This window comes from Homarus americanus, unplaced genomic scaffold (assembly GCF_018991925.1).
Source record: "Homarus americanus isolate GMGI-L3 unplaced genomic scaffold, GMGI_Hamer_2.0 scaffold5831, whole genome shotgun sequence".
Taxonomy (NCBI): Eukaryota; Metazoa; Arthropoda; class Malacostraca; order Decapoda; family Nephropidae; genus Homarus; species Homarus americanus.
Window position 1 is genome coordinate 2878975 of NW_024719604.1, and position 20807 is coordinate 2899781.

A 20807-nucleotide genomic window follows, 5' to 3' on the forward strand; every position below is an offset into this window, starting at 1 on the left:
CATTGTTTTTACATTAAATTTTACTACAGCTACAACCAGGGTCTTCTTTTTTCATTTTCTCGTGTAGAACTATCGTCCTGGACTCCCGGTTGTAAACACAAACGAAAACAATGGCATCCCATCTCCTCTTGTGTGACCATATTATTTATTCATTTATATTGTATAAGGTGCATTCAGAAACATGATTTAAATAATATAGTTTGCAATTTTCATTAATTGTATTGTATTGGGGGGAAAAGAGGGTAAAAAGCCACACAAAAGATATGAAAAGGTCACACTTGGGAACACATATCATTATTATTGCTTTATTTTAATGGTAATTAATGATTCGCGATAAGACGATTCACCTCGCACTGCAATATTGGAGGACACATTAACGTCGTTATTTGAGGCTTTACTGTATATGTGTATGTATGTACAGTACGTATGTACAGTATGCATGTATAATTCTGTATTTTTTTTCTTTCTTTACAGGGAATAGAAACTCACTGCAGGGTTGAAAATGGATATACATCAATAGGCAATGTGCGAAGTGCTACGGATACCAAACCAAAAGATAAGATGGAGTCATTTTTTCTTGGGGAGACTTTAAAATATCTCTATCTGTTATTCATGGAGAATCAGAGTGCATATAGTGTAGACAAATGGGTATTCAACAGTGAAGCTCATCCATTGCCAATATATTCTAACTAGTCTCATACAAGTCACATCATAAACACCCAGTATTTTTATCTTATTTATGCTGCAAATTATGGTAAATGAATGGTTCTTCTTTAGCCTATGAATCATCACCAAGTAACCTGTGAGACATCTGTAGGTGTTACTCAGGATGTTATCTACATTCTTGAGGTAGATACAGTGTCTGATTGGATCAATGCACATCTCTTTGCCCAATCTAACCATGGCATAGGAAACATGCTTCAACCCTGTTTTGTTCACTGTTTCAGAAGATAATGGGTCAGTCGGTACACCAAGATGAATTCTGAACTAGTTCTCTTGACTCAAATCAGACAATATCCTTCACACTTACTTGAATCGCCCTATAGTTTACAGTAAGGTGAATGTATCAATCTTCATGGCATTACTGTACAGGTTTTGGCTCACACACACACACACGGACATGCATGCATGCACACACATGCATGCACTGCACGCACAGAGAGAGAGACCAAAAATGAAAAGGAATAAGTTTTTGTCATTATTTTCAAAATTGATTCCTTAGAAGAAACCAGATCCATTCCTGATGTAAACATTTGAGCCATTGTGTGGTAGCATGCAACCCATGCATTTGTGACATCCCCCACAAAGATGTTACCCACTGCATATAGAATATATTTCATAAAGATAATTTTATTTACTGTATCCATAAATTATAATATGTTAATCAAACTTTGTTCAGTATTCTATTGTTGTATTACTCAAGGTACTCTAAACAGTGGCTGGTGATCGGTTGCATTTCTCATTGTTTACTCAAAGTGGTTTTAGCCTCCTTCTCACCTGCTCGTGTGGGGGAGAAGGGGAATGAGCCTGCTGATGCTGTGGTAACAGCAGCTGCTTCTCGCCTTATGGCATATCAGTAATAAGAACTGCCATCCTCTTGAGTTGGCAATGTAGGTGGAATGCTGTCGGAGCAAACAAGCTCCGCAACATCCACCCAGATTTAGGTGCCTGGGGGTATCAGGGATTGCCATGCCGTATTGACCACGTGAGACTGACTCATGTTTTTTTTAATGCAGATTGCCCCCCCCCCCTCCCCATTGTGATAACTGTCTGATCCAATTGACTGTTCAACACCTCTTGGTGAAGTGCCCCAGTCTCAGAGATCATCGTAGTAAGCACCTCTCCCAGTGCCGGGGGGCAGATGGGTGTTTTTGTCTCTCTTTGGTGCTGGGGGAGTGGGTAGCATGGGAGGGGATGTCCTCTCCTTCGTGGAGGAAGCCGGCCTGCTACAAACGCTCTGAGTTTTATCTATTAATGTTTAAATTGTTTTTACTAAAGCTCTGTGGCATTTACTATTTATATTTTTACCTTTTGCATTATTTGATTTTAGTTTTCTAAGCCTTTATTTTAATTCAACGACATATGACCTAAGCTGTTGCGTCACCAGGGATATAATTACCACAATCAATCAGTCAATTTCTCCTGCCTCCAACATTTCTTGCTTCTTTAATGTAAGTGCTATACATGACAACCTTCATTGTTTTGAAGAATTAATATTTGTTTAATGTATAACATTCTTAGTAGGCTTTTAACTCTTAGTGAGTACAGTCACAACATTTATCTTTAGTATTTGAGATAATTATATTGCAAGGAATAAAGACAATGAATCAGAAATGCTGCTAATATGTTCATTGTACCGCCTGAGGAAGCAACTGTCATCTATAGTCACTTGTGCTTAGTTGTCTCCAAGCTATGGGCTATATTTTGTTTGTCGCTTCTTTTCACACGTTTCTTGATATATAATTGATTTATTTTTACATTCATATTTGGTATAATATAGGTATTTACCCCTTGATTTTAATTTTATGGTTCAATTATTGTAATACTGTATCGTTTTCCATTAATATCAATAATCATAAATAAATTTATTAATAACCGTAAAAGGCACAATAATTTGTTTATAGTTCTGGCAAAGGCAGTCGGGAGTTTATGTTCTGCCTTCCTACACAGATATGATGAGGTTCATTGTCCCTTGAATTATGGGATATTGATGTTTTGTTGTATAATGGTTTGTATGAATATTAACCCTGAGAAGCCCGGGCTTCGTAAGACGTGCTGAACCCTCCACATGGGCATATTTCGGTATTAAAAACTAAAATAATACAAAAATTAATAAATCCAATGTCACCTTATAAATGGGTTAATCGATATAAGAAAAATATCAGATGAATGTACTTAGATTCAACTTTCATTGCAGCATGGTTGAATAGTTGTCTGAAGTGTTGATGAGCAGTGTGGAGTGATTCCTGCGTTTGAGGACAGACGGTTCGACACAGCACTGACCCACATTGTGTTCACAGAAGAGGGTATTAGAAATAAACTGTCCAGGCTAAAGGTCCATAAGAGTCCTGGACCTGACATGGTGCATCCTAGAGTGCTAAGGGAGCTGTGCAACGAGCTTGCAGAGCCCCTGAAGATTCTGTTTTGTAAATGCCTGGATGAACAAATGGTCCCCAGTGAATGGAAAGTGGCTTATGTGAGTCCTATCTTCAAGAAGGGCGATAGGCACTCCACGAACAACTATAGACCGGTGAGCCTGACCAGCATAATATGTAAAGTACTTGAGAGTATTATCAGAGATGCAGCGATGGAACATCTACTACGAAACAACCTTGTAAAAGATTGCCAACACGGTTTTATGCCGGGGCGCTCTTGCTTGACACAATTGCTCAAGGTATTGGATATTTGGACCCATATTCTAGAACGGGGTGGTAATATCGACAATATTTACCTAGATTTTGCCAAGGCTTTCGACAGTGTACCCCACGAAAGGCTGAAAATCAAACTGGAAGGGTACGGAATTCGGGGAAATGTCCTAGCGTGGATAGAAGACTTTCTACATGACCGCAAGCAATGTGTGGTGATTAATGGCACGAAATCGTCATCTGTACCTGTAACAAGTGGGGTACCGCAGGGTAGTGTATTGGGCCCGCTGTTGTTTGTTTGTTTCATAAATGATATGCCTGACGTTGTACACTCCTCCATACAAATGTTTGCCGATGACGCCAAGTTATTTCGGGAAATTAAGAACCAAGCGGACTGTGAAGAGCTGCAGAAGGACCTCTGTGGGCTCCAGGAATGGTCGAAGGAATGGCTGCTGAGATTCAATGTCACGAAGTGTAAGAGGATGCACCTGGGGCGTACCAACGGTAAGGAGGCGTACCATATGTCCCAACGGGATGAAGAAAATGTACTAGTTGAGACTGTGTGTGAGAAGGACCTAGGTGTGTATGTTGACAATGAGCTGAAGTTCTCGGGCCATTGTGAGAAGAAGGTAAATCAGGCAAATAAATTATTGGGTCTTATAAGAAGGTCGTTCAGATATCTAGACGGTCCGTCCCTCGTGACGATCTTCAGGAGTGAAGTGCTTCCCCATCTGGAGTACTGTCACCCCATCTGGTCCCCGAGATATGCTAGGGACTGTCAGTTGGTTGAAAATGTTCAAAGGAGGGCCACCAAGCTGGTGCCTGCACTTCGGCATCTCAGCTACCCTGAGAGATTGGAGCGCCTGAACTTGCCTAGCTTATACTACAGACGGGCAAGGGGGGACCTAGTTGAGGTTTATAAGCATCTCAGGGGGCACTACTCAGTTGAGTGTCCTTACTTGGAGCTGGCGGACGCTCGCCCCACAAGGGGTCACAGCTCAAGATTGAAGAAGCCGCAAGTCCGGAAAACCGTGAGGGCAAACTTTTTCGGAGTGAGGGTTGTAAACTCTTGGAACAATCTACCAGAAAGTGTTGTGACGGCACCGAGTGTGAGCTCTTTCAAGAGAAGACTTGACCAACACTGGAGCGGGTTCAGGTACATTCAGGAGCCGGTGCATGCCCAGTATTTGCCAACAGTGCGTGACAGAGACGTGACCGATCGCCCGGGCGGCTAGCGAGCCGACCTTTTGGTGAAGAATATAAAGGAAAAGAGTCGTGACCGATCGCCCAAGCGGCTAACAAGCCGATCAGTGGCGAAGAGGATAAAAGTAAAAAGTAAAAAGATGAAAGTTGTCTTGTTTGAAGCTACTGCCCCCAGCCCACAGTGAGCGGGAAGTGAAGGTGACATAGACTTACAGCACACAATTCTTACTTGAAGGCACTTTTATATCATATTTTTATCTTATAGCTATTACAAAATATTTCTGTTTTCCTCAAAAGGATTATAAAGTACTGAACAGTAGGAATATTTAGGCAGCACAAAACTTATCATTATTTTCAAATACAGTAAAAGTCCAAAAATCCGGATGCCAGAAATCCGAACCACATGAGAATCCGGACTTTTCGAAAACTCTCAAACTTTTTAAATTTAGCGGGCTTTTGTGTGTATTTGCACATGCGTGAGTGCCACAGCTGCACAGGGACAACAAGTGACCACGCGGTCGCCACTTTAAAACGAGCAATCAAACTGTGACAATGTATGTCATATTATGTCCTACTCTTTCCATTTACCATATATAGCATACTGTACGTATTTACAAGCCCATAATAATGGCTCCTAAAGTAAATAAACTTCGTTGTGTGAAGAGAAAGAAGAACATGTTGAAATTGAGTGACACATTTGAAATAATTAAGAAACTAGAACGTGGTGTGAGCAATACTATTCTAATGGAAACATACGACATTGGAAAGTCTACAATTTATGATATAAAAAAGGCAAAGAATAAAATTCTAGAATTCACAGCTTCTTCTGAGCCGTACAATAAAATTGCTGAAAGAAAAAGTTTACATTGGCCAAAATTAGAAAATCTTGACAAAGTGTTGCACGAATGGTTTTTGTTAAAACGATCAGAAGGTATGGCAATTTCTGGGCCGATGCTTATGCCAAAGCAAAGTCTTTTAAGTAGCAAATGAACACTGAATCAGAGTGCTCATTTAGTGATGGATGGCTTAGGAATTTCAAGACTCGTCATGGTATTAGACAGTTAGATATTGCTGTACCTGTTCATCTCTTCTTTATTCCTCCTTAAATTTGAATTTTAAAAGTACTGCCTGAGAATCCGGAAAATCCGAAAATCCGGACTGACCCAATCCCCAAGCAGTCCGGATTTTTAGTCTTCTACTGTATAAACACTATTTATATGTATGTACTTATACTGAATTTAGTACCTCTTGATTGTGAGGAAGCCATTTTAACATGGAATGCACATGGCAACTCCTTGCACCAATTTGCCATATCTTTGTGCCGCAGTTCACGGTGGCTGGTGGGGAGGGAGTGCCATTGTCTGTATGCCTATCACAGCCTCAACAAACTCGACATCATCTGGGTTCTGTTTCCTCCCTAGCACTGTCTTCATCACCCAATACTATATCAGTGCCACTCAATCAAGCAACTCATGACAAACAGCATTACTGTCAAGCAAATGCCTTTGCTTGGGTGTGAAAGAGTGAGATGGGTTACAGTGAACCCTCACTTTACGCGGTTAATTCAACCCACGGAGGCCCGCGTAAAGTGAGAAACGCATAAAGTGAACAACATAACATATGGGATTAATTGAAATAGAGACCGGCTGACCCCCAAACTCCACTTTTTACGACACAATACCTATGATCTAGTAAAAATAACATCTTAATTTTATGATGGTACATGCACACAATTAATACTTAAGAGAAATAGAGAAATACAGTCGCCAAGTTAATGTCCATTCAAATAATGGACTCAACTCCCTCCCCCTCTTCTCACACTACACTCGCTGGCTCTTCCCTCTCTGAGAAATTATTGGGGGAAACCACTAGATATTAAGGTATAGTAATAAATAATACCTCAAACTAAAATTAGGATAATATAATTGACATTGCTGGATTCCTTGTAAGATCAGGAATATTTTGAATATAAATGTCATATATTTTGCACAAAAGATAACATATTTACTCAGAGTAAACAAAATACTTACATTAGATCTAAAATTTGTATGTCTAATGCAAAATCTATGATGTTTATATTCAAAATGATCATCAAATTGTAAGAATTCCAGCAATGTAAATTATATTCTGGCTGGGTAATTTGTATGAATTTTATGAGCCAAATAAAAAAATTATACTTCACCCTCGTATATGAGTAGATGCACCGCGTAAAGTGGGAATTCCGGTTCTGGCGAGGTACCGCGTAAATATAGAAACGCGTAAAGTGAAACCGCGTAAAGCGAGGGTTCACTGTATAAGAGAGGTCTAAGGATGTGCATCCCTCATAATACCTGGCTGGTAACTGACCATGAGGCATGAGTGTTGAGACTAATGCACATGATTTGAGTTGCCAATTTGACAAATATTCCATACAAAGTCTTTCCTCCCACCTGGACACTCAAAATATGCAGCGAAAATTAGAATGTTCAGGAACATCACCTGGGGTCTCTTTAAGAGAATGTTCAGGAATGTCACTTGGGGTTTTAGGGTTAATTACTGGTGATTACCATATGCTATACAGGTATTTAAAGGAATATTTTTTCTGTTTTGTTTATTTTTGTTTCCGGTATAATGAGAGTAAATTTTTTGTCATCCTTCAGGCTATAAATCATGTCCTAACTGACACACTTCATGGTTAAGTTCACCTCAAATTTTAACTTTCCCTACTAAATAAAACATTTTTCTCTTCTATTTTTCACTTGAACTGGAAGAAGAAGTAGCTGCTTAATGTGTAGATATCTTGGTAAGTGGTGCATGTAGTAAACTTAGGGAAGTTGGTGGAGTAAGAGGAAATACCTGTATCCTTGACTATTAGTGGCCAATGGTTGGGTGACGCTATGACTGCCGCTGGGAAAGTTTTAATGTGTGTTAGTTGTATTGTCATGGTCCTCTTGACATTAGAGGTGAGTACTTCCTGGGGTTTTCTCAGTTGGTTCCTTGGTATATGACTTCCTCCATTCTTTTCCTATCTGATTTGGTATCTTACTGGTCATAAATTGATAGATTTAGGTATAAAATCTAATTATCTGTCCAAAGAATATGTCACTGATGTGAACCCTTCCCTCTCACCTAAGTGGGTATCTTAAAGGCAAAAAATTGTAAAGTTTGTCTGATCTCCAAGTTTATGACAGGGGTGTTTGAGTCTAAACAACCAGTTCAGTGTTCATCCCAGTGTACCTGTTAACTTGCAGACATTCAGAGCAGCCAATGACCCAGGGGCAGAGTAAACTTCAAGTACTGTTTTGCAGTCATACATGGATCCAAATGGACAGTACATTTCCCTCAAGAATCCAGATAGGCTCTTGAACAATGCAGCCACTATCATGAGGTACTCTGGCAAATGTCACAAGTCAATTAATTCCTTCCCACAACTATAAAATGGGATTTCATAAGAAAATTCTTCATTGTTTTTTTCATTAACCCATATAATTCCAATAAAAAATGTCTGCTTTACAACACTATTTAAGTACTAGAGATAAGCAGGTAAACTGTGATATTGTTGTTGTGAAGGTCTGAATATTCTAGTATTCAGAACTTCATATGAGGATACATAACATGCCATTATTTTTAAGAGCTATATTGGTCCCCACAGTTCATATTTTTAATGCAGTGTTTTTCTAAGATTGTTCTTCTGAACAGGATATATTTTTTCTTTATGCAAATTGTTGTACAGTGTTAAAGCTATTTTTGTTTTTGATATGTGTAAGTTATAAACAATTATATGCCACCAAGTTGGTTGTCTTCAAAAAGTATTTTGTATGGCAGTAGATGATATTCAGTTCTGGTTTAATATTATGAGTGATCAATAATTTAACTACCTTGGTGTTGTCACCCATAATTTGAGCTTGAGAATAAATCAGTTTTTATAATGGAGCCCATACAATGATGTAACCATAAATGAAAGACTACTGAGCATATGCCATACTACTCATTTGTGAAATATGTGCCAGCCATAGGGAACACCTGTAGCACTTGTACAAATCCATTGTTTTATTTAAATACATCTCCGTCCATCAGTACTTGCTTAAGAATGCATGAGTAAGTTGTTGATGGTCAACATATATGCATGTCAGCAAGCAGATGTATTGGTGACAATACTTGTTAAATATATGATTTTGTTTAAGTGTGGGTGTCACAAAGGGCATTAACAAAATGAATAGATAGAGTGACCAGTAGAATGGTGGTTATTTAAAACCTGAGAAGATGGTGTATGAAATAAGAGGAAAGGAATGTGGATATAGTAGTTATAAGATTAATTGAGCAGCAGTTGGTAACACAAAAGGTGTTGAGGATAGATAAATATTGAAACGAATTGCATAGATGAAGTGTAACATTAAGTAATGCTTAGACATATAAGGAAGAATTCAGTTTTTTGACAAAATTTCTAAGTTGCAACTGTGATTTACATTCATTGAGGTTTACATGACAATGTACTTTCTTATGGAATGGAGCATTTGATTTTGTATTGCTAACATTTGTTATATATTTTAAGGTGAATGAAGTAGAAATTTGCTTGATGAGATATTTTTAGAAAATGTGGAGCTGATGTGGAAGAATGACCATCTGAAAGATAAAATAATGTTCTTCACTCTTCAAGTCTGACCAGCTATTTTTATATAGCAATCACAAAGGAAATAATTTATTTTGCACAAGAGTTATTGAGTGGACAGTTTGCTGCCATTAGTTTACAATGATTTATATAAAAATTTGTCTTCTTTACAAATATCTCACATCATGGGTCTCCAAAGAATATTGCCAAGCACCACAGCTCAAAAACTCTTGCCAAAACATTGTCCTCTTAAATTTATTTATGATATTAGTAATGCACAACTTTTTCTTACACTCATGAAAAACCACATTTTAGAAGAGGAGAACTGTAATGGTGACTCAGTGATATACTGTACCAGATTATAGTAGACAGTGTTATGTAAGAGGGAAAGGGAAGATAATGGGAGCAGAAGAGAAACAAGAAAAAGCATGGTGCATAAATTTTATTTTTCAATATGTCAAAATATTTTCAGTTTGAAAGTTCATCCTGTGGTGCGAAATATTGCTGAAGAGGGTTAGGTGATTATTATTATTATTATTATTATTATTATTATTATTATTATTATTATTATTATTATTATTATTACTTCACAAACAGAACCTCTCTTTGAAATTAGTAGATTAGCAAAGATATATCACTACCCAACTGTTATTGGAGACAGGATGTTAATCAATTTATGGATTGTGTTTTGGAGTAATGGCTAACTAGTGCAGTTGGTGAATTGTCTGGTCTTCTCGGATTATTCCTTGACACTGGGTCATGTGTTTGGCTAACCTGGGGTGTGGTTGATGTGTTGGCGACTGCTTCTACACCTTAAACAAATTCACGCCAGGTGGCCCTTGGGCAGACTATCCACGAACACGAGGGGCAGCCATTTTTACCGTATATCATTACAGTATATATCACTGTATGGTCAAAAATTTAAGAAGGTTCATAAAGTTCTTCTCCACATTGAAGTTTATGAAACTCATAGTATGTGCTGTACTGTGTGTACTCAGTGACTGCCACTCCTGTAAAATGTCTTAATGCAATATCTTGACAAACCAATTGTTGTTGGATTGATAGATTTCTTTTGCCCACCAGTATAACTTACCAAAGCCATCTTTGTCACTCTCCTCTTTTCTTTGAGTCCTTGTTTTTTCTGTCGGTAAATAGAATACAGTACTTGAGTTTATTAGCTTAGTTTTAAGATTTTGGAAAATTTTGATTGAGACATTTATCAATTGTCTGGATTATTTTAAATGTTTTAACTTTATGGCTTATGACAAGATGTGAACGCAGTATGGTCAGACAGTTGTAATTATCTCGAGGAAGCATCAATGTGTTTGTGTGTGTGTGCATATTGACTTTGGCAAAAGTTTCAGTGGTTAGGATTTTCATTAAATCATAATTGACAACTTTTTTTACTTTTACCCTCTTCATCACTGATTGGCTCTTAGCCGCTTGAGCAGTCGGCCACATCTCTGTTAGGCACTGTTGGCAAGTACTGTGCATGTACTGGTTCTAGAATGTATATGTACCTGTGTCAGTGTTGGTCAAGATAATTCTTGAATCAGCTCACACTCGGTGTCATCACAACACTCTCTGGCATATTATTCCAAGAGTTCCTTCACTCCAAAAAATTTTGCCCTGACTGTTTTCTGAACTTGTGGCTTCATCAACTTTAAGCCATACCCCCTAGTGGGGCAGGTATCCGCCAGGTTAGGGTATGAACATTCAACTGAATAATATCCGCTGAGGTTTTTATAAACTTCAAAGTTAGCCCTTGAGCACCTATAGTATAAGTTAGGTAACTGCAGGCTCTCCAGATACCTGAAGTGCTGCAGTGAAGGCACCAGTCTGGTATCTCTCCTTTAGATGTGTTTTCATTCAACTGACAGTCTCTAGCATATGTCAGGGACCAGACAGGATAATATTACTCCAAACAAGGAACCACCTCAATTTTGTAAAGTGTTACAAGGATTATCTAGATATGTAAATGCCCTTCCCTTATAAGACCAAATAGCTTAATCGCTTGATTCACCTTCATCCCACAATAATCTGAGAACTTCATTTCATTGTCAACAAACACACCCAGGTTTTCTTTTCACACTTGTTATCCATTAATGCTGTTTCTTCATCCCTTTGGGACATGTGATATAATACCTCCTTATTGTTGGTACAACCTCATTGCATCCTTTTTCATTTTGTGACATTTAATCTTAACCATTCCTTTGACCATTCTGAAGCTGACAGAAATTTTTCTGTAGTTCTTCACAATTACATTTCTTTGTTGTTTGCCATCACATTTCACACACACACACACACACACACACATATTTATATTTCATGTAAATCCACAATGAAAACGTGGATAAGATAAATCTTGATAAAAACACACGGGAAAATGGAAACAACGGAGCACCTTAGCTTTCGTCTTTATTCAAGACATCTTCAGAGGCAACTGGATTACATGGACAGAGAGAGGCTTAAATATACAGGGTGACCTTAAAAACATGAGGTCAGGTCATAATGATGTCATCCACTAATCCCTACACCAACACACACGTAGAGGAGCTTAAGAGAAGGGGGGTGACGTGACTAGTCAGGTCAGGTCAAAAATAAGGGACCCACAAAATAACTATCATACATCTAGATCAAAGGTTTTCAAAGCATTTTTAACCTTGGGCCACTGACAAATAAATTTATGTAACTTATTATCAGTTTTGAACTGACCATCACTAAGGTTTATTGATTTTAATTCCTTAATCAAACTAGCTTCAACAAGAAGTCTTTCTGTGACACAAGATGATTTAAATACTTCTAAGCTTTTTTCCCAAGCAATGGGGTGATTATTATTCCTAACATGAACGAACAAGGCACTGCTTTCAGATGCTATTTTGATATTATACTTATGTTGTTTGATTCTGAGCTGCAGTGTTGGTGTAGGGATTAGTGGATGACATCATTATGACCTGACCTCATGTTTTTAAGGTCACCCTGTATATTTAAGCCTCTCTCTGTTCATGTAATCCAGTTGCCTCTGAAGATGTCTTGAATAAAGACAAAAGCTAAGGTGCTCCGTTGTTTCCATTTTCCCGTGTGATTTTATCAAGATATATATATATATATATATATATATATATATATATATATATATATATATATATATATATATATATATATATATATATATATATATATATATATATATATATATATATATATATATATATATATATATATATATATATTATATATATATATATATATATATATATATATATATATATATATATATATATATATATGGCATCAATTATCTGTATCAGTTAATTTCTGATATATGATGTGGATGGTGTTATTAACTCAGGATTCATTCCAAGTGGCCTAGAAGCATATAGAACTTGGTGCATCATTGAGAAAGTAACACCTTAAGTTTACTAGCTCACTGCTGATTGAGGTGGGGAGGTTAGGTTAGACGACACATCCTTTTCTTGGATCCAATCTCTGGGACTAATCCTTCGGTGGGTTTGTTTCATGTTTTGTTGCACTTGTGTCCTATGGGAGGAATGTGTTATCCATATACAATACTGTACATTAGGACTTTTGGAGGCAGATATATAATTACCCCTTGCCCTATTACCCATTAATTTAAGTTCATATGGAAGCTTAAGCTATTAACTGAAGCCACATCCAATTCCTCTTAAGTCTTTTGTGTCAGAAGATGGGAGGATATACCTGTACAGTACTATTTTAGGTCTGTAATTTCTGTTTCAGAGGCTTCTTGTTTAGTTTTTGTGGTTATGTGTTTTCATAGATTTTGTTATGTAGCATAGGTTTGGTATGGATGTACACCCACTAAAAAAATTATTCGGCACCCTTACGGAGTGATACAATATGACACGGGTGCCGAATAATTTTTTAGTGGGTGTACAGTCCCCTTCACTAGTGCATTTACAGGAGCTCATCAGGTTTTGTGCAGTGTGATGGCATTGTGTTTGTTTATATTCGACAAAAGGAAGCTTGCAATAGTAAACATAATATGGAATCAAATTAAAACAATATTAAGACAAATATCTCATTGTGTATCCAGTAATGGCTCTCACACTTCCTATGAATGGATTGTGGTATGGGTTCCTTTGGTGTTAATTGGTATGGCTCACCTTTCCATTTGCTTCCTCATCTTTTATACTGACCTGTATGGTACTGGTTCATGGGACTTGGTGGTGACTTCACTCAACCTGTCTCTGAGGAACACTGCGCTGTCCTGATTTTGGGGACCTGGATCTGAAAGCTTTTGAGTAACTTTAATAAAGTATATGATAAGAAGAGGGACAGAATTGGTACTCTTTCTGTACCCACTTCCTCTGTAGTTGAGTTAACTCTAGTAGAATACTTGTCCTCCTAGTCTTCAGAACATTTGTAACACTGCCATCTCCTACTGATCTAGCTGGGGCATTCAATAATGAGTCACATGGCAAAAAATTTTTGAACTTGAAATGGAGAATTGACCCTGAAATTCTGTTCACAAGTAGAACCTGTCAGTGGGTTATAGCCAAGACCCAAAAATTGACTAGCACTGTAATGAGAATGGGTTCTATTGGACAACAGGAATTCAGTATCAATCTTCTTTATTTACATCAGGCAGTATTTTTGGTGCACAGGTTCTCCAGTTGGCCATTCCATCCTTGTTCAAGGTAATTTGAGGTTAACATACAGTATGATTGATTTGAATTCTACCAATCATTTTATTGATTTGTTTGATGGAGACAAAGCCAAGCTTCTGGCTTCAAAGCTGAAACCATGGGAATGTCACAAAGTTGAAGCCAAACATTGAAAAAAGTCATGAAGCCAAAGCCATGGCTTTTCAAGGCTTCATGAAACTTGAACATTATTATTTACATAATATACTGTATTATCTTACATGTTGAAGGTAATTATAAGTTGCAGCAAGGCTTTGAGATACGCTGATTCTCCTTGAGGATAAGTTTTGACTCCCCATATACTGAGAAAGGTTACTTATATTAACAATTTGACTTACTAAATTTAATTTATCCATAATACATAACATAGTAATTTACAGACACAGATCAGTGATAAACATTTGGAATGAATCAACATAAGATTTTCAAAGGTACAAAGTGAGATAATGTCAGGTCACAACCGTTTGGTATCTTTGATCTCTTCCAATATTCAGGTTTGGTCCTTGTGAGAATAGACCAGTTGGGATAACTTGTGATGTTAATGTGGGTCTCAGTTCATTTAAAGTCAAATCAAGGTCACATGGTCAACTTTCATCTGGCCTGACCTCTCCTAAAGTTTACCCTCCATGGCACTACTTAGGGTGGAAATTCTGACTTGATTGAATTGTGACAATATGTTTGCATATCAGCCCTGGTCACTGACATGCTGGATAGTAATTTTTGCACTGATATTACAATCCATGTCACTTGTCAATTCAGGTCAAAATTGCTCTGCCTTGGATCCACTCAAATTTGATATATTTATTTAATATGGTCTAAATACAATTATATAATATGATCAAGGAGTTTGTGTAAAGATGAAAACCCAAAGCCAGGCCAGTGGCTTTGAGGCTAAAGCCACTGCTATGCCTTTGGCTTCAAAGCCAAATCTGGTGCTATGCTTTTTGGCTTTAAAGCCAAAGCTGATGCTATGCCTGTGGCTTCCAAGCCAAAGCCAGTGCTGTGCCTTTGGCTTTGAAGCCTTTAGAAAATTTCAAAGCTAAAGCCAAATCCAAAAAGCATGGCTTTCAGAAGCCGAAGCTGGCTTGAACCCCATGCTTGAAAACTGTACAGGTACAGTGGTCCCCCGATTAACAAACAGTCCAATTAACGAAATTTCGGTGAACGAATTAGCTCCCATAAGGATTTTCAGTTCCATTAACGAACAAAACTTCGATTAACGACAGCCTTACGAGAAACACGCTTTGTTGTGCGGATCAGCTGATCGGCTAGTCCGCCAAAACAGTAATTGGTTCTATGTTTATATTCGTTTCCAGTGGAATAAATATCAAGAAAGCTGTGCTCTTGAATATTTTTGCATTTTTTATATTAAAATTATTGGTCATTCTAAATACAGTACAGGGAACAGTTTTTGTGCGCCAGTCAGCTCATCGAATCACCCACCACCGCTTCTCAGTTTAACTTTGTTTACAGTGGAGTGAACATCCAGTTTGTTGGTTTCTTGAATATTTTTTCATTTTTACATTAAAATTATTGGTCTTTCTAAAATTTAGTTCACAAATTGATAATATACAGTGCAAAAATTATTATGAAATGCGAAGAAGGCATTAGAACCAATGCACTCTGTAAAGAATATGGCATGTCATCATCGACTGCCTTTACAATCAGCTGTTTGATATGTAAACAAAGCTGCCGGGAATACGACATACACACCTCAAAGTAAGTTAAAATTCAGCATTCTATTGTTTTTTATTTATTATTGTACAGTATACTGTACAGTACAGTCCTGTATTTGGTTTATATTTAATGATTTGGTAATTCTATTACTGGTATACAGTACTTTGTATGTACTTTTTCTATGAGTTGGAACCAATTACCCAATATCCCATTGAAATAATAAATTCAGTTAACGAAATTTTCAGTTAATGAACGACTCTGTGGAACCAATTGTGTTCGTTGGTCGAAGAACCACTGTATATGCCCATACCCACCGAAATCTCATTTGTGTTACTCCCTTAGTTTGACAGGCATTAGGAGAAAACCAGAGATAGAAAAGGTTCTTTTCCCCATATGAGATGTCATCCAAATGACCAATTTCTCCTTTCTATCACTTTATTGAAATTTTTAGGCTAGTCACTCTATATATTGAGTACTCGGTGTACAGTGTTCAGGCTATCAGCTGGTTGATGTCCCACACACACACTGTGAAGTTTTTTTGTTGTGCAATAAATATAAATGATCTCTGGCAGTTAAGTCCACCACTCCAGGAACTGTTGGGGCAGGTTCTATATAGGGCCACCACTCCAGGAACTGTTGGGGCAGGTTCTATATAGGGCCACCACTCCAGGAACTGTTGGGGCAGGTTCTATATAGGGCCACCACTCCAGGAACTGTTGGGGCAGGTTCAGGCCACCACCCAGGAACTGTTGGGGCAGGTTCTATAGGGCCACCACTCCAGGAACTGTTCAGGTTCTATATAAGGCCACCACTCCAGGAACTGTTGGGGCAGGTTCTATATAGGGCCACCACTCCAGGAACTGTTGGGGCAGGTTCTATATAGGGCCACCACAGGAACTGTTGGGGCAGGTTCTATATAGGGCCACCACCCAGGAACTGTTGGGGCAGGTTCTAAGGCCACCACTCCAGGAACTGTTGGGGCAGGTTCTATATAGGGCCACCACCCAGGAACCAGGTTCTATATAAGGCCACCACTCCAGGAACTGTTGGGGCAGGTTCTATATAGGGCCACCACTCCAGGAACTGTTGGGGCAGGTTCTATATAGGCCACCACCCAGGAACTGTTGGGGCAGGGGGGAACTGTTAGGTTCTATAAGGCCACCACTCCAGGAACTGTTGGGGCAGGTTCTATATAAGGCCACCACTCCAGGAACTGTTGGGGCAGGTTCTATATAGGGCCACCACCCAGGAACTGTTGGGGCAGGTTCTATATAAGGCCACCACTCCAGGAACTGTTGGGGCAGGTTCTATAGAGGCCACCACTCCAGAACTGTTGGGGCAGGTTCTATATAGGCCACCACTCCAGGAACTGTTGGGGCAGGTTCTATATAGGGCCACCACTCCAGGAACTGTTGGGGCAGGTTCTATATAGGGCCACCACTCCAGGAACTGTTGGGGCAGGTTCTATATAGGCCACCACTCCAGGAACTGTTGGGGCAGGTTCTATATAGGGCCAGGAACTCCAGGAACTGGCAGGGGCAGGAACTGTTCAGGTTCTATAGGCCACCACTCCAGGAACTGTTGGGGCAGGTTCTATATAGGGCCACCACTCCAGGAACTGTTGGGGCAGGCAGGAACTGTTGGGCAGGTTCTATATAGGGCCACCACCCAGGAACTGTTGGGGCAGGTTCTATATAGGCCACCACCAGGAACTGTTGGGGCAGGTTATATAGGGCCACCACTCCAGGAACAGGTTCTCCAGGAACTGTTGGGGCAGGTTCTATATAGGCCACCACTCCAGGAACTGTTGGGGCAGGTTCTATATAGGCCACACTCCAGGAACTTGGGGCAGGTTCTATATAGGCCACCACCCAGGAACTGTTGGGGCAGGTTCTATATAGGGCCACCACTCCAGGAACTGTTGGGGCAGGTTCTATATAGGCCACCACTCCAGGAACTGTTGCAGGTTCTATATAGGGCCACCACTCCAGGAACTGTTGGGGCAGGTTCTATATAGGGCCACCACTCCAGAACTGTTGGGGCAGGTTCTATATAGGGCCACCACTCCAGGAACTGTTAGCAGGTTCTATATAGGGCCACCACTCCAGGAACCACCACTCCAGGAACTGTTGGGGCAGGTTCTATATAGGGCCACCACTCCAGTAACTGTTGGGGCAGGTTCTATATAGGGCCACCACTCCAGGAACTGTTGGGGCAGGTTCTATATAGGGCCACCACTCCAGGAACTGAATTTACCAGATGAACTTTAAAAGACAGTTGGATAATTTTATTCAGTCACTAAATTAAAAAAAAATTCCTGTTCAAACAAAAGGTGAATGATTAAATGTAATTGTGTGTATCTTTTTACAAGAAAATTTAATGTAAAGAAATATTTATTAAGACATACGATGTTATGAACTGAATTGACTTTAAAATCTTTATACTAACCAAGGAGTACTAAGGCTACAATACTCAGCACTATTAAATAATTATTATTTTTATAGTAATATGACAAAGTTACTGTATACTGTATTATCAAATTTCTTGAAACATATAATAAAGATGAACTATAGCAACTTTTAACATCACCAGGTAAAATGTATATAATTATTGTAATACAGTACAGGTATTATTAATTGCTGTACTGTAGATTAGTTGATATTATTACACATAAATTCTTTTGGTAAGAACAGAATATATGTTCATAATTTTCCCAAAGGTAATAATACAGAGGTCAGCTTCAGTCATTTGCAATTTATTGAACAAACATTAGTTAGTAAATATGCACTGTCACTGTTTGGTAGTTGTTTATGGTCATGAGATTTAAACACATTTTGAAGCTCCAGGACTTAAATTGGCCTTTTGTGTTTTACATATTCAGGGTAAAATGTTTACATAGCATAATGTAATAACATTTGTTGTTATGGGCAGGGTATATGTTGTGTGTTTTTCTTGTGCATGTGTTAAAAACTTTTGAAGTATAATGTTTAATCTCCTTCGGGGTAAGGGGGGGGTGGGGGGCAGAGGTTTGCTAGCCTGGGTCCTGAGTGAGGTGGAGACTAGGGGTTTGCTAGCCTGGGTCCTGAGTGAGGTGGAGACTAGGGGTTTGCTAGCCTGGGTCCCAAGTGAGGTGGAGACTAGGGGTTTGCTAGCCTGGGTCCTGAGTGAGGTGGAGACTAGGGGTTTGCTAGCCTGGGTCCTGAGTGAGGTGGAGACTAGGGGTTTGCTAGCCTGGGTCCTGATTAAGGTGGAGACTAGGGGTTTGCTAGCCTGGGTCCCAAGTGAGGTGGAGACTAGGGGTTTGCTAGCCTGGGTCCTGAGTGAAGTGGCATAGCAAAAACAAAAATGTGAACAAAGTATTAAAGCTCTGAATTCAGCACAGGTAAAACCCTGTTTCTCCAGTTGAGAGAAATATTCACAATTGATGACAGTACTGCATTTCAATAAAGAACCATTTGTTTACCATAGTTTTTATAATAATAGTAACTTTACAAGATGACAAATAGGCTTAGTATATTTCATGTTTTGCATTAGAAAATTAATTAATTTTTTGTATGAAAATATCATTGTATTCATGAAGATATTGTACTATACTGTACCTGTATATTAGATGAAGATAATTTTGATTTCCTTAAATAAAACTAATGCACTTTGTATATATGATTATTAAAGAAAATATTTCATTGTTAAATTGTAGGAGAGATTGTTGAAGTGGAAAAAATATATAAGAGATTTTGTCTTAGTACAGTATATTGTATCAATATACGATTTGTGTTATTACATGTGTTTCAATATACCTCCTTGAAAACTAGATTTTTAATACTGAACCCTTTTGCATTTTCGTTCATCAGTGATTGATATAGAATATTAGTGGAGGATATAAGGGGAGATGTTAAGTGACTCACCTGAACCGGAGACTGACAAAAGGAGGGCTCAAAATTAGATGAAAATTAGTACAAATGGCTCAGTGTGGTGTGTTCTTTGTTGTAGTTAATGAATGAAAAACCAAAATTTATATAAATATTTTTATTTTTATACAAACTGTAACTGGTAGTTAAAAACACAAGAACATCCAATTCACATGTGACCATCAACTTAAGACAATTTCTGAAACATAGGTACTCATCGTCATCATCATCATTATTCATACTTGCATGGGTAAGTTGCAGTTACCTGATGGCAGCTCTCCATGCTGTGTGGTCTCTTGCAGTCTTTCTTGTCAGGTTCCTAACTTTCATAATTACAACATCTGCATGAATATGTAGTACAGCTTCTACAGCAACAGTTACTTCTGCTGCTGAGATGCTAAAGTCATTTACTCCTGGATAATGCTGCTGTGTGTTATTTTTGGTATATATTTGTTATTTTTGGTTTATGCATTGTGTTATTTTGGGTTTATGCTCTACCAGGCAACTCTTATACAAGCTGCTTATTGGAAGGTTCTCTGCCCTTAGACAACTTCATATTATGTCAGCCAGGAACGAGTACATTACCTGTATTACACCCATTAACCCCAGATTTAATAAGGTCCTGTGCAACAACTGTGTGCTAGAGACAGGAGCCTTTTTAAAATGGTGTCTGACTAATCAGCAGACTTCGTGCCAAAGCGATGGCTCTAACCTCTCTTGTTCTAAGTCAGTTGGCCTTTGTTAAATAAAAAACAAGTCCACCACTGATTTTCCGGCACCCTTGGTTCCAATGCCTTGCCGGATTATCCGTTTTGCTGGACCAACCGAGGTCAGGTCCCGGTAATAATAATTCAACAATACAATCCACCTCTGACCCACTAATTATACACCTCCTGTGTCTCTAAAGCACCTTGGACTGCTAGAAACTTAAATTAAACAAATATTAAATGTAAATTAAATTTGAAAAAGCCATAATTTTGTGCAACATTCCTGTACACACTTTGTACTCAAATGTATTACACTAGACTAAATATTTTATCTCTTGTGCAAACTATGTGATGTTTCTCCTCAAATTAATCACTATCTTACAAGGATTCCAGCAATGCAATTTATAATCTGCTACGTCTAGTCAGTTACATTTTATAAATTAAAAACTTTAAGCCTAAAACTGAAGAGGATGAAAAAAATCACCCTGGCTGGGAGGGGTTTTTTTTTTTTTTTATGAGGTGATGAGCAGCTGTCAGGGAGGGGAGATAACAAAGTGTGCAATTATCAAATGAAGGGGGTTTAAGTTTTCCTTTATAAAATGTCACTGAATTGACTTGGCAGTACAGTATATAACCTGTGTTGCTGTAGTTCTTGTAAGATAGTGATTAATTTA

At 38.5% G+C, this 20807-nt stretch overlaps 1 protein-coding gene and 1 long non-coding RNA gene across 4 annotated transcripts in view; both read left to right on the forward strand.

Moving 5' to 3' along the window:
- LOC121860164 (endoplasmic reticulum mannosyl-oligosaccharide 1,2-alpha-mannosidase-like) overlaps nt 1–3080 on the forward strand; it is a gene marked incomplete in the record, with an annotated part of 67180 nt that extends 64100 nt beyond the window's left edge. The window contains 1 exon segment of the mRNA XM_042357221.1: nt 475–3080. Coding sequence (XP_042213155.1) covers nt 475–693 — 219 coding nt within the window.
- A 12055-nt stretch (nt 3081–15135) lies between these two features.
- LOC121860152 lies at nt 15136–17009 on the forward strand. 3 transcript variants are annotated; one of them, XR_006087826.1, is made up of 4 exons: nt 15136–16243; nt 16311–16390; nt 16574–16613; nt 16900–17009. It is a non-coding gene; the product is annotated as an uncharacterized LOC121860152 (long non-coding RNA). The 3 variants fall into 3 exon arrangements; XR_006087825.1 differs by lacking the exon at nt 16900–17009 and adding an exon at nt 16704–16780 and having other exon boundaries at nt 16534–16613; XR_006087824.1 differs by having other exon boundaries at nt 15137–16243; nt 16534–16613; nt 16900–17007.
- Nucleotides 17010–20807: the final 3798 nt, after the last annotated feature.